The sequence below is a fragment of the Carassius auratus genome, chromosome 17 (assembly GCF_003368295.1).
Source record: "Carassius auratus strain Wakin chromosome 17, ASM336829v1, whole genome shotgun sequence".
Lineage (NCBI taxonomy): Eukaryota > Metazoa > Chordata > Actinopteri > Cypriniformes > Cyprinidae > Carassius > Carassius auratus.
Genome location: NC_039259.1, coordinates 27,633,824 through 27,645,955, shown reverse-complemented (window position 1 = coordinate 27,645,955; position 12,132 = coordinate 27,633,824). Strand labels below are relative to the sequence as shown.

Sequence of the window (12,132 nt, the reverse complement as noted above, 5' to 3'; positions counted from 1 at the left end):
TTGACAACTTAAAAGCAAAATATATAATTTGTGTTTCCTCCAAGCTTTTAACCTGGCAACACAGCCTTTACAAATATTAACCACCGTATTTGTATTAAAACTGTGGTTATTCAAAAGAACATGGTTACTTAACTTTTCTTTGCAAAACAAATTCAATATCTTTGGATATTTGGATAGAACTGTAGGCCTCCTGTCTAAATGGTTTGTTTTCTAAGGTTTAATAAAAATAAAAAACATCAAATGAATCAAATGATTTGAAGCGATTTTAATTCCTGATCTGAATCAAATGATTTGAAGCGATTTGAATTCCCGTTCTGAATCAAATGATTTGAAGCGATTTGAATTCCCGTTCTGAATCAAATGATTTGAAGCGATTTGAATTCCCGTTCTGAATCAAATGATTTGAAGCGATTTGAATTCCCGTTCTTAATCAAATGATTTTGAAGCGATTTTAATTCCCGATCTGAATCAAATGATTTGAAGTGATTTGAATAAAATGATTTGAAGCGATTTGAATTCCAGATCTGAATCAAATGATTTGAAGCGATTTGAATTCCCGTTCTTAATCAAATGATTTGAAGCAATTTGAATTCCCGATCTGAATCAAATGATTTGAAGCGATTTGAATTCCGATCTGAATCAAATGATTTGAAGTGATTTGAATCAAATGATTTGAAGCGATTTGAATTCCTGATCTGAATCAAATGATTTGAAGCGATTTGAATTCCCGATCTGAATCAAATGATTTGAAGCGATTTGAATTCCTGATTTGAATCAAATGATTTGAAGCGATTTGAATTCCTGATCTGAATCAAATGATTTGAAGCGATTTGAATCAGTGTTAATTTTGACACAAAATTTTAATTTAGTTTTAGTCTTAGTCTTTTGACTATAATTCTTTTTAGTTTTAGTCAAGTTTTAGTCATCTGATTTGTTTTAATTTTAGTCTTATTTTAGTCGACTAAAATAAGACTAAAATCAATAACAGCTGTATTTTTTACAGCTGGTATAGGAAACAAACTTAACCAAAATATACAACACAACACAAATTCAACTTTTTCAACACAACTGTGTCTTTATTTCGATTCAAAAGCTTTTATGCAGCAACAAACACTGTTATGATAATGTAAACAATAACTAGCTGCCAATTGACCATCAATAAAAGAAAAATAAAGTTAGGTCCAGGACCTTAAAGCTTACAGCTGAGCTGAATAAGGAGTGCATACATTTAAAGTAAATATTTAATAAGTTGGGTGGATTAAAAAAGTAACAAGATTTTATAAGGTATTCATTTGTCTAGCAATATTGTATGTTTTAAATACTACAATATTGCTAGATTAGTATGTATAATGATAGGATGTGAACATTCACGTTTCACATGACTAATATAGAAATATTTGTGATATTGTCAAAAAGTAGAACATTATAAAATATACTAAACATTAGTATTAATCAAATGTATGTATCATAATATTACGTTTTAGTATTGTGCTCTCATCTAACTTGAAGAAGGGGCTATTTTACAGTACTTTTCAGTTCGTAATATTTAATGCTACAACATCTACGCACAGCACTATTCCAATTTTGCTTAGCTCAATAAACAAAAGAACATCGTTGTGAAATTACATTTGAGGAAATGTCCGGGTGGCTCGTTTGTAAATGTCTTTTCAAATTGGTTGTGTTCTTGCCACGAATGAGCGCTCCGCGTGCTTTAAAGTTGTTTTGTTTTGTTCGTCGTCAAACGTGAAGTGAGCTGTGGACATTTTGTCGCTCTTTTAGACATCACCTCTTCGAATGCCGACTTCCCGGGAGCTCATTTAAAAACTGAAAACCTTCGCTTCACGTCTCAATAAGTCAGGCTCTGATTGGTTCTCTTCTCTCATGCAGTCTGTTATGTTTTGCCGGTTCTTTTGCTCATTCCTCGCATCTCTCCCGTCTGCTGATTTGATTTTCGTCACAGTCTATTTTCGTCTCGTCCTTTATTCGTTGACGATAATGTCAATCAATTTAGTCATAGTTTTAGTCTCCATCAGTGCCTTCTTTTTTAGTTTTCGTTTCGTTTTCGTCCGCAAAAATATATTCGTGACGAAAATAATGACGAAAATATTTAGTCAACGAAATTAACATTGATTTGAATTCCTGATCTGAATCAAATGATTTGAAGCGATTTGAATACCCGTTCTGAATCAAATGATTTGAAGCGATTTGAATTCCCGTTCTGAATCAAATGATTTGAAGCGATTTGAATTCCCGTTCTGAATCAAATGATTTGAAGCGATTTGAATTCCCGTTCTGAATCAAATGATTTGAAGCGATTTGAATTCCCGATCTGAATCAAATGATTTGAAGTGATTTGAATAAAATGATTTGAAGCGATTTGAATTCCAGATCTGAATCAAATGATTTGAAGCGATTTGAATTCCCGTTCTTAATCAAATGATTTGAAGCGATTTGAATTCCCGTTCTTATTCAAATGATTTGAAGCAATTTGAATTCCCGATCTGAATCAAATGATTTGAAGCGATTTGAATTCCGATCTGAATCAAATGATTTGAAGTGATTTGAATCAAATGATTTGAAGCGATTTGAATTCCTGATCTGAATCAAATGATTTGAAGCGATTTGAATTCCCGATCTGAATCAAATGATTTGAAGCGATTTGAATTCCTGATCTGAATCAAATGATTTGAAGCGATTTGAATACCCGTTCTGAATCAAATGATTTGAAGCGATTTGAATTCCCGTTCTGAATCAAATGATTTGAAGCGATTTGAATTCCCGTTCTGAATCAAATGATTTGAAGCGATTTGAATTCCCGTTCTGAATCAAATGATTTGAAGCGATTTGAATTCCCGTTCTGAATCAAATGATTTGAAGCGATTTGAATTGCCGATCTGAATCAAATGATTTGAAGCGATTTGAATTCCCGATCTGAAACAAATGATTCGAAGCGATTTGAATTCCCGATCTGAAACAAATTATCTAAAATCCGAGAGATGTCAAATTTGAAAATGAATGGCCTTTTGGTCATTTATACACATATAAACATTTAATTGTTTGATCAAAAATATTGCTAGGGCCTATGTAGATGTGGCTGGATATCGGTAGAGACGCGTCATAGCGTCTCGTTTAAATTCAATGCCTTTGGTCATGAACAAATTCTTTAATTTCGATTTCCTTACATAGTTGAGAAAGTTTCCAACGCTGAGGATGAGTTTGCAGAAACTGGGCAGCAGTGAACTTTTCCTGAGATCTGCGGACGACACACTTCACTTTAGTAATTTAGCAAAAACAGTAATTGTGTGTGTGCTAATAAATACTGTACATTAAACAAAGACGTGTGTAAAGTATTAACAAATGCATTAATGTTTGCAAAATTGTGTGTGATTTTTTTTTCCAGTATGTGAACTTTTAATTAGCAACTAAACGGATAAAAATAAATAAAATAAAATACTTAATAAAATGCACTAAAACAGAAACAAAAATACGCAAACAAAATACTAATACAATAAATATAAAAACAAAACAAAAAATACACAAAACAAAATACAGAAACAAATTAAAAATTATATAAACTAACATTTGAACAAATAAAATGTAAAAAAAAAAAACTAAAAAACTATTTAGCTAAATAAATGGATAAAATGGATAAAATAAATGGAAAAAACAACAGATAATACAGAAAATAAGATAAAAAAGTAACTAAAATATGAAAAAATAAACAAAAATAAAACAACAAAACAAATTAATGAGCTAAATGAACAAAATAAACAGAAAAACAAAACAGATAAATTAAATATAAAAAAATTTAGCAAATGGAAATGCATAAACAATACATTAAAGAAACTACATTCAAAACAAAAATTAAAAAGAATGAAAAACTATAATGTGAAAAAAATATACAAAACACAAACTAATTAGCTTAATAAATAAATGGATAAAATAAACATGAAAAAAACCAATACATTAATAAATTACATATAAAAATAAAACAAAAAAAAACATTAAACAAACAAATTTATTTATTTTTTTTTTCAAACGTGATCTCACACATTGCACAAGAATCTGACTGAAGGTTTCGAGTCGTAAAGGAACTCTGCTGATCTTTAGGAGCAGAGGAGTAGTGACCATCAGCGGCGGTCAGCAGCGGTCAGTACTCACTCTCACACGCCGTCTCCAGCAGCTCCACCTTGGGCTTCAGGATCTCCAGCACAGACAGAGTCTCCTCACACAGCAACATGCATTCAATCCTCAGCTGGTAACTGAGGACACAAACACATAATAACTGCCTCATGCACCTACAGCATCAGAACAACAGTGTGTGTTTACCAGGGCACAGCCAGCAGTGAGAGGTAAAAGTGGTCCACGTTTGCCAGTTTGTCCGGATCTCCTTGAAATGATTTTAAGTTGTCAATCTGGAGAAGTTAAAAGCAAGCAGGACAGACTGTCGATTTACTCAGAAAACACAGATTGTGAGCTATACTTTCATTTGCATCATGTGAGGTACTTGCATATGATTTTGTTTTACAGAGAAGTACCTCGTGTTTTTCTGGAAGCAGTTTTAGCAGCTGTTTCAGGGACTCGACGTCAAATTTCGAACAGTCTCCTTTCTGCACCATTGACACGAACTCTTCATTTGAGCTGTTTGAGAGTGAAATAAATTAAACGTCTCATCACAAGATCACATAAACAGACACAAACCGATCCAGAAAGGATTATCGTACCACTTGAACTGCTTCAGAAAGATATTCAGGTTCATATTCTTCTTGGGGTCAATGAAGGAAATCTGAGAAATAGGAGAAAAATGTTTATTTGGGAGTTATTCATCAGTAATGATGTTTTACTACAGGCTTTATGAAATCTGGTATTTGTTCAAATTCAGTAAATAAAAGTTATTATTATTTTCTTGTTTTTTTTTTTTAAATATACAATCTTTCTGGTTAAAGGTTAAATTAAATTAATAAATCAAAAAGAAATGTGTAATCAATTAATTGTAATCCTAGGATTTATAGAATTTAATGATTAATTAAGTGCTTAAATATTTTTATATTCAAATGAAATCCATTTTATTTTGATCACAAATTCCATTTTTATTCTTTTCCAAATTCAGCTTTTTTTTCATCGTAATTTTTCAGGATCATTTTTTCCATTTAAATTTTTCAAGACTCCGTTTTAAAGGTCAAATGAAATTTTAATCAAAAAGCATGCGTTACATTTTTAATTTCAATGAAATGCATTATATTTATTTTTTAAATTCAGTTTTTTACCCCAAAAATTCCTTGCTTTTTTGTTTTAATTATTCTGGATTCCATTTTAATGGGTTAATTAAAATTAATAAAATAATTTATAAAAACAAAACACGTCTACTTAATTTATTTCATAAAATTTACTTAATTTTAATTTGATCTTTTTAAAGTAATAAAGCACTATGAAATGCATAACATTTTTCAGAATGTGCGTTGTGGATTTTACATTTTCAGGATTTATGATTTGATACAAACTTAAATAAAAGCAGTGGTAATAAAATTATTATTACTTTGAGAACTACATTATTACAATTTTTTTATTAATTATTAAAAAAAACTAAATTCTCATCCAAAAGTACAGGATTCTGTGACTCAGTCTGCATTTTCCTCATAAAATAAAGTAATCATAAGGCTCTATATTGTAAAGAAATAACCTCTCAGAGGACTTTCCCCTCAGTCTTCAGTGATTTGTTCAGGATCTCTCACCTCTTTGGGCTCCTTCTTGAGCGGCGCGGCGAGGCTCGTGTCTTTGGGTTCGGCGAGCGGCAGACAGAAGAGCTGCTCGATGCTGCTGTAATTGGGCTCCAGCTGAGATTTGCTTGTGACAGACGCCCACAATGAAGGACCATCTACAAAAGAACAACATACACTCAAACATGCGCTGTGTGTTTGCACACAAAAACGCAAGAGCTGATAGAAAGCATCACTTCCAGTCTGATTCAATGTCATGATCTAAACGGATTTAATCAATGCTTCTGAGATTCACAGCTCAGTCTGAGGCACTTTGCCATTACATTATCCTTGAGTCGAAACGAATACTCTAAAATGATTATACTATTGGACCGAGAGAAATTCTGATTAAAATCGACACATATTTCTGGTACATTTATGGTACTTTTTCAACTTGTTTATCATGCCTGATTTTTTAATTAAAAATACATAAAAATGTTGTCTGTGCGGCCAAATCAAATTCAGAGGAATTAGAATTATTTAGTCTTATTTTGCTCTCAACTAATTCAGATAAACCTAAAAAAAAAAATTATTTTAATTTTGATGATTATAACTGACAACTAAGGAAAATACCAAATTCAGTATCTCAGAAAATTAGAATATAACTTAAGACGAAAACAAAAAGGATTTTTAGAAATCTTGGCCAACTCAAAGTATGATCATGTACAGCACTCAATACTTAGTTGTGGCTCTTTTTGTCTGAATGACTGCAGCAATGCAGCGTGGCATGGAGTCGATCAGTCTGTGGCACTGCTCAGGTTGCTCTGATAGTGGCCTTCAGCTCTGAAGAAATGAAATCTGCATCTCCATAAAGTTGGTCAGCAGCAGGAAGCATGAAGTGCTCTAAAACTTCCTGGTATACGGCTGTGTTGACCTTTGACCTCAGAAAACACAGTGGACCAACACCAGCAGATGACATGGACCCCAAACCTTCACTGACTGTGGAAACTTTACACTGGAGCTCAAGCAACGTGGATTGTGTGCCTCTCCTCTCTTCCTCCAGATTCTGGGACCCTGATATCCAAAGGAAATGCAAAATTGACTTTCAACACAGAACATAACTGTGGACCACTCATCAGCAGTCCAGTCCTTTGAAACCCATGTCTTGCATACGTCTGTGTGTAGTGGTTCTTGAAGCACTGGCTCCAGCTGCAGTCCACTCTTTGTGAATCTCCCCCACATTTTTGAATGGGTTTTGTTTCACAATCCTCTCCAGTGTGCAGTTATCTCTATTGCTTGTACACTCTTTTCTACCACATCTTTTCCTTCCCTTCACCTCTCTATTAATGTGCTTGGACACAGAGCTCTGTGAACAGCCAGCCTCTTTTGCAGTGACCTTTTGTGTCTTGCCCTCCTTGTGCAAGGTGTCAATGGTCGTCTTTTGGGCAACTGTCAGGTCATCAGTCTTCCCCATGATTGTGTATCCTACAGAACTAGACTGAGAGACCATTTAAAGGCTTTGCAGGTGTTTTGAGTTAATTATCTGATTAGAGTGTGGCACCAGGTGTCTTCAATATTGAACCTTTTCACAATATTCTAATTTTCTGAGATACTGAATTTGGGTTTTTCATTAGTTGTCAGTTATAATCATCCAAATTAAAAGAAATAAACATTTGAAATATATCAGTCTGTGTGTAATGAATGAATATAATATACAAGTTTCACTTTTTGAATGGAATTAGTGAAATACATTAACTATGATATTCTAATTATATGACCAGCACCTGTATATATAACTAGCTGTAATAAAACGTCTGCATTTTATTTTTGCTAGTATTTTCCAATTAGATAAAATTATAGTTTTTCATATTAATAATTTTAGTTTGTCATTTTAATGTTTATGTTATTTCTACTGAGTTTTAATTTAAATGTTTACAACAAGCTGATAAAATAAAAACCGTTAACGCTAATTTTTTTCTGATGAAAGATAGCGATGTATAGTCATGAAAAGCCATAATATAAAATGTCGTTAATGAATATTTATGGAGTAATCTGCTTTTTTGTAGAGTTGGTAAAAAAAGTGCCAGTTTTTCACCAGAGATTCAGTCAAATTGCAGGTTCAGAAATATGGCAGCATCATAATATATATTTTTTACACAGGGATTGGTAGGTCTGTTAGTAGAATCCTTTGACTTTAGCAATCTTTGTTACATTATGTGCCAATGGTGACCTTTTAAAAATAGGGAAACATGTTTTCATGTTTTTTCTCCAAAGTTTGCAGTTCTGTTACTCAAGAAATATTACTCAAGACCCTTTTGAAAATCGTAAAAATTCACATTTTCAGCAGTCAAAAACCAAATGTGGGTCAGTTTGCAAATATATGATACTTTTTTTCATTTAAAGAGTTTCTGAAGAATAAATAATATTGAAACTAGGAATGCATCTCATTTCCTTCTGTCAAGACAACTGCATTAAACATACCCACCTGAGTGCCATAAATATTATTTTTCCAAAGTTTGCATGTCTATAACTCAAGAAGCATTAAAGATATTGTCATATGGTTTTAGATTCTAGTTCTTAATAAACTTTTATTTCGGAATCGTACATTTCAAGGCCCTACATCGTTCATGTCCAGACATATGGGAATCTCAATGAGGCTTTAAGTCCAGATTGTTGGGTATTACCCATTTTCAGTGGTTTAAAAGCAGATTTGACTACTTTATATGCAGCTGTACAACGTTTGGAGAAATAAATGTTAAAATTAGAATTGTTTCTTGTTTACCTCAATCAAAACAATTACATTGAACATGGCTCTTTGAGTGTCTAAATATTTTTCCATGACATTTAATATTTTGGCCTTCATCGCTATACGTGCCCATCTTTCTGGCTTTACTGACGAGATGCACATGACTATCACAGTGTGAGTTACCGTGCATCCCAAACTGGGAACAAAAGCTTTCCTCAAGTATCTCACCGGTGACGGCTCTGGAGTTCAGCTTCTGCCAGTTGAGCTTCTTCATCCGGAGCGAGGGATGAGGGCCGCTCCTCACCAGCGCCGAGTAACACTGACCAACTGGGTAAAACGTCTGGGCCACGATCACATCACCTGCTCCTGGAGGAAGAAGAGGAGGCACAGTCATGCCAGGTAAAGCTGGAGGCAGTGGAGGAACTGTAGAAGCCATCCCTGGAAGAGGAGGAGGAGGAAGCATTGATGCTCCTGGAAGAGGAGGAGGAGGTGGAGGTGGTGGATGAAGCATTGATGCTCCTGGAAGAGGAGGAGGAGGATGAAGCATTGATGCTCCTGGAAGAGGAGGAGGAGGTGGAGGATGAAGCATTGATGCTCCTGGAAGAGGAGGAGGAGGATGAAGCATTGATGCTCCTGGAAGAGGAGGTGGAGGTGGAGGAAGCATTGATGCTACTGGAAGAGGAGGTGGAGGTGGTGGATGAAGCATTGATGCTCCTGAAAGAGGAGGTGGAGGAAGCATTGATGCTCCTGGAAGAGGAGGAGGAGGTGGTGGATGAACCACTGATTCTCCTGAAGGAGGAGGAGGTGCAGGAGGAAGAGGAGGAGGCACACTCATGCCAGGTAAAGATGCAGGCAGTGGAGAACATATAGAAGTCATTCCTGGAGGAGGAGGAGGTATAGATGCTCCTGGAGCAGGAGGAGGAGGAGATCCAGTCTTTGTTGAGTTGGGAGAAGGTTCATGGTTTTTGGTTGGTTTGCAGGAACACTCCAGTGTGTCCTCTTTGGTCTCCGTCTGTACGGCTTGATTCTTTCTCTTGTATTCGTAACCGTCGACTTCATAAGAGCCTTTGGACAATTCCTTTCTGAAAACAAGACGCTGCAGGATCTTCTCACATGAGTCCATCTCCGCTGAACCCACAGAGAGAGAGAGAGAAAACACATTTCATCAGTACATTACACTCTTAAAAATACATCTGCTTAAAAGGTTCTTCACAGCGATGCCATAGAAGAACGATTTTCGATTCCACAAAGAACCATTCAGTCAAAGGTTCTTTAAAGAACCGTGTCTTTCTTACCTTTTTCATAATCTTTCACCACAAAGAAGCTTTTATGAAACTGAAAAGTTCTTCAGATGTTAAAAGTTCTTTATGAAACCATTTAGACAAAAAGGTTCACTAAATTAAATCTTACAAAAAAAGAAAAGAAAGAAACACCAGGAAATAAGTAACTACAAATAAATATTAGCATAATTTAGTGATTAATTCAAAACTTTCCTTATACATTTATTTGTTTATAAACAAATTACACGAATTGAACACATTGGCCGATGCAATTTTGGAAAAATGCCAAATATCGGCCGATATATCGGCCTTAGCGATATATCGGCCTTAGCGATATATCGGCCTTAGCGATATATCGGTTGACCACTAGTAAATAATTTAAATAAAAATGCAAGTAAATGAGTGTAAATAGCAAATTAATATACAAGAAAATAAATAAATAAACAAACAAGCATAAAGAAATTAAAATGAATCAAGTAAATAAGCAAGTAAATAAGTACAAAACTGAAGTTGATATATCGGTAAATAGTTTATATATAAATTAAGTAAATAAGTAATCAATATACGTAAATAAGCAATATAAAAGATAAAAAAATAAATACATAAATAATTAAACAAGTGAATTAATATATGTACATATTTACATTTAGTCATTAAGCAGATGCTTTTATCCAAAGCGACTTACAAATGAGGACAGTGGAAGCAAAGCTGCTCGGATTGAGTTGGGCAGGTCATTATAACAAAAGAAAAATTTAAATAAGCAACTAACAAATTAAATATGTAAATAAGAAAGCATAATTACATTAAGTTAATATATAGGTAAAAAGAAAATCATGTAAATAAAAAAGTAGATATACAAACAAATAGGTAAATAATCAAATAAATATAAGTTAAAAAAGTAAATAATCAAGAAAGTGATGCATGAGTTAGTAATAATAATAATAATAATAATATTATGTTATTATAAATAATAGTAATAATATATATTTAATAAGACCATAAATAAAAATAAACAAAGCAAGAACAAATAAGTATGCAATAAATAAATACCATAGTATTTAATGATTGTTGTATGTCATAGATAACTGATCAAAAAATAAATAAACTTCCTTAATGAGTGATTGTGTCCCTTAGTAAAAAAAAAAACAAAAAAACATACAAAGGATTTCTATTAACACTGGCAGCAGCCACAACTTTTCTACATTTGAGAATAACGTACTGTAAGATTGTTGTGATCTCCACATTAGGACAGACAACTATTCACCTATCAATAAAGGGGCCAGTGTTTCAATCAGAATCCACTCTCTGAGAAACAGAGTGGAATGAAGAGAAACTCACAGCTCTGAGCGATCAGTACGGCTCTGTTAGCGAGCGCCTCCAGCGCCTGCCAGATATCGGCTCGCTCGGGACCCAGCAGCAGCAGCGCCTGCAAGACGGACAACAGCTGAAGAGACGACGGGAAGCTGCTCACCTGCAAACACACCCCACCAGACCAGACCAAAAACACACAGAGAACATCACAGATCTGAAAGAGGAGCATGAACACCATACAACTGATCTAAAATATACAGCGGAGGCCAAAATGAGCAGAACACTAGTATTCTGACCAGCTAAAAGTCAGTTATTTCTATCATTTATTTATAATTTCCAAACATTAATTTTGCCTTTAATTGTAATAATGCAGTGAGATCTTTAATACATTACTTTTACATTAGAATGTTTTTGGTTTTATTTTATTTTTTGTTTTTCTGAGCAAAAAAAATAATTGCCTATCATACAATTTTACCATGATTTACAGAAGAAAACAGCTACAATGTAATTCAGTGTAACTGTTTATATACCAAAAGAAACATCTTTTCAGACATATTTAGAACAAGAATTATTAGATTACATTAAAAGTGTCTTAGTATCCTATCCTAGCAATGCCTTTCTTTATTTAAAACCTAATAGAATTTAGTAAGGTCACTTATTTGATATAAGTACAGGTCAGATTATGTATGTTTTTTCACATTTACAAAAGTATATATGTTAGACTGAACGACGATGGAGGATTATTTATTTTAATTCCACAGATGTTATTTGAAACAATAACGTAAACACTATTTGCATTTATTATACTCTCCGACTCTATGTATATAAAATAAAAATCTAAATTTAAAGGTTGTGAACAAACAAGTTATATTTACATTTATTCTCCAGGTCAGACACACTTGTGCAAAGCTTTTCCTTGCCCATTAATGATAAAACGACTATTAATATAAAGTAAAATGGGAAAAAAAACGATATTTTTGGCTATATTATGGCTGATCCCTTGCTGCTCACCTTGTTAAACAGAGATGTGAAGACTTCCTGATGGTTGCTCATGTCAGTTCCTCCATGAAGCCTCAGGAGTTCGTCCTCATCCTCAGCC

The 12,132-nt window shown here is 33.8% G+C and overlaps 1 protein-coding gene across 1 annotated transcript in view; it reads right to left on the bottom strand.

The window, feature by feature from the left end:
• The window catches only part of LOC113117764 (inverted formin-2-like), a 6,336-nt gene extending 1,620 nt beyond the window's left edge, over positions 1-4,716 (bottom strand). Inside the window, exons 1-4 of the mRNA XM_026286670.1 lie at positions 4,539-4,716; positions 4,330-4,415; positions 4,162-4,262; positions 3,183-3,253 (exon numbers count right to left, since the gene is read on the bottom strand). Of these exons, the coding sequence (XP_026142455.1) occupies positions 3,183-3,253; positions 4,162-4,262; positions 4,330-4,415; positions 4,539-4,619 (339 nt within the window). The 5' untranslated portion in view covers positions 4,620-4,716. The remainder of the gene's footprint in view (positions 1-3,182; positions 3,254-4,161; positions 4,263-4,329; positions 4,416-4,538) is intronic.
• Positions 4,717-12,132: the final 7,416 nt, after the last annotated feature.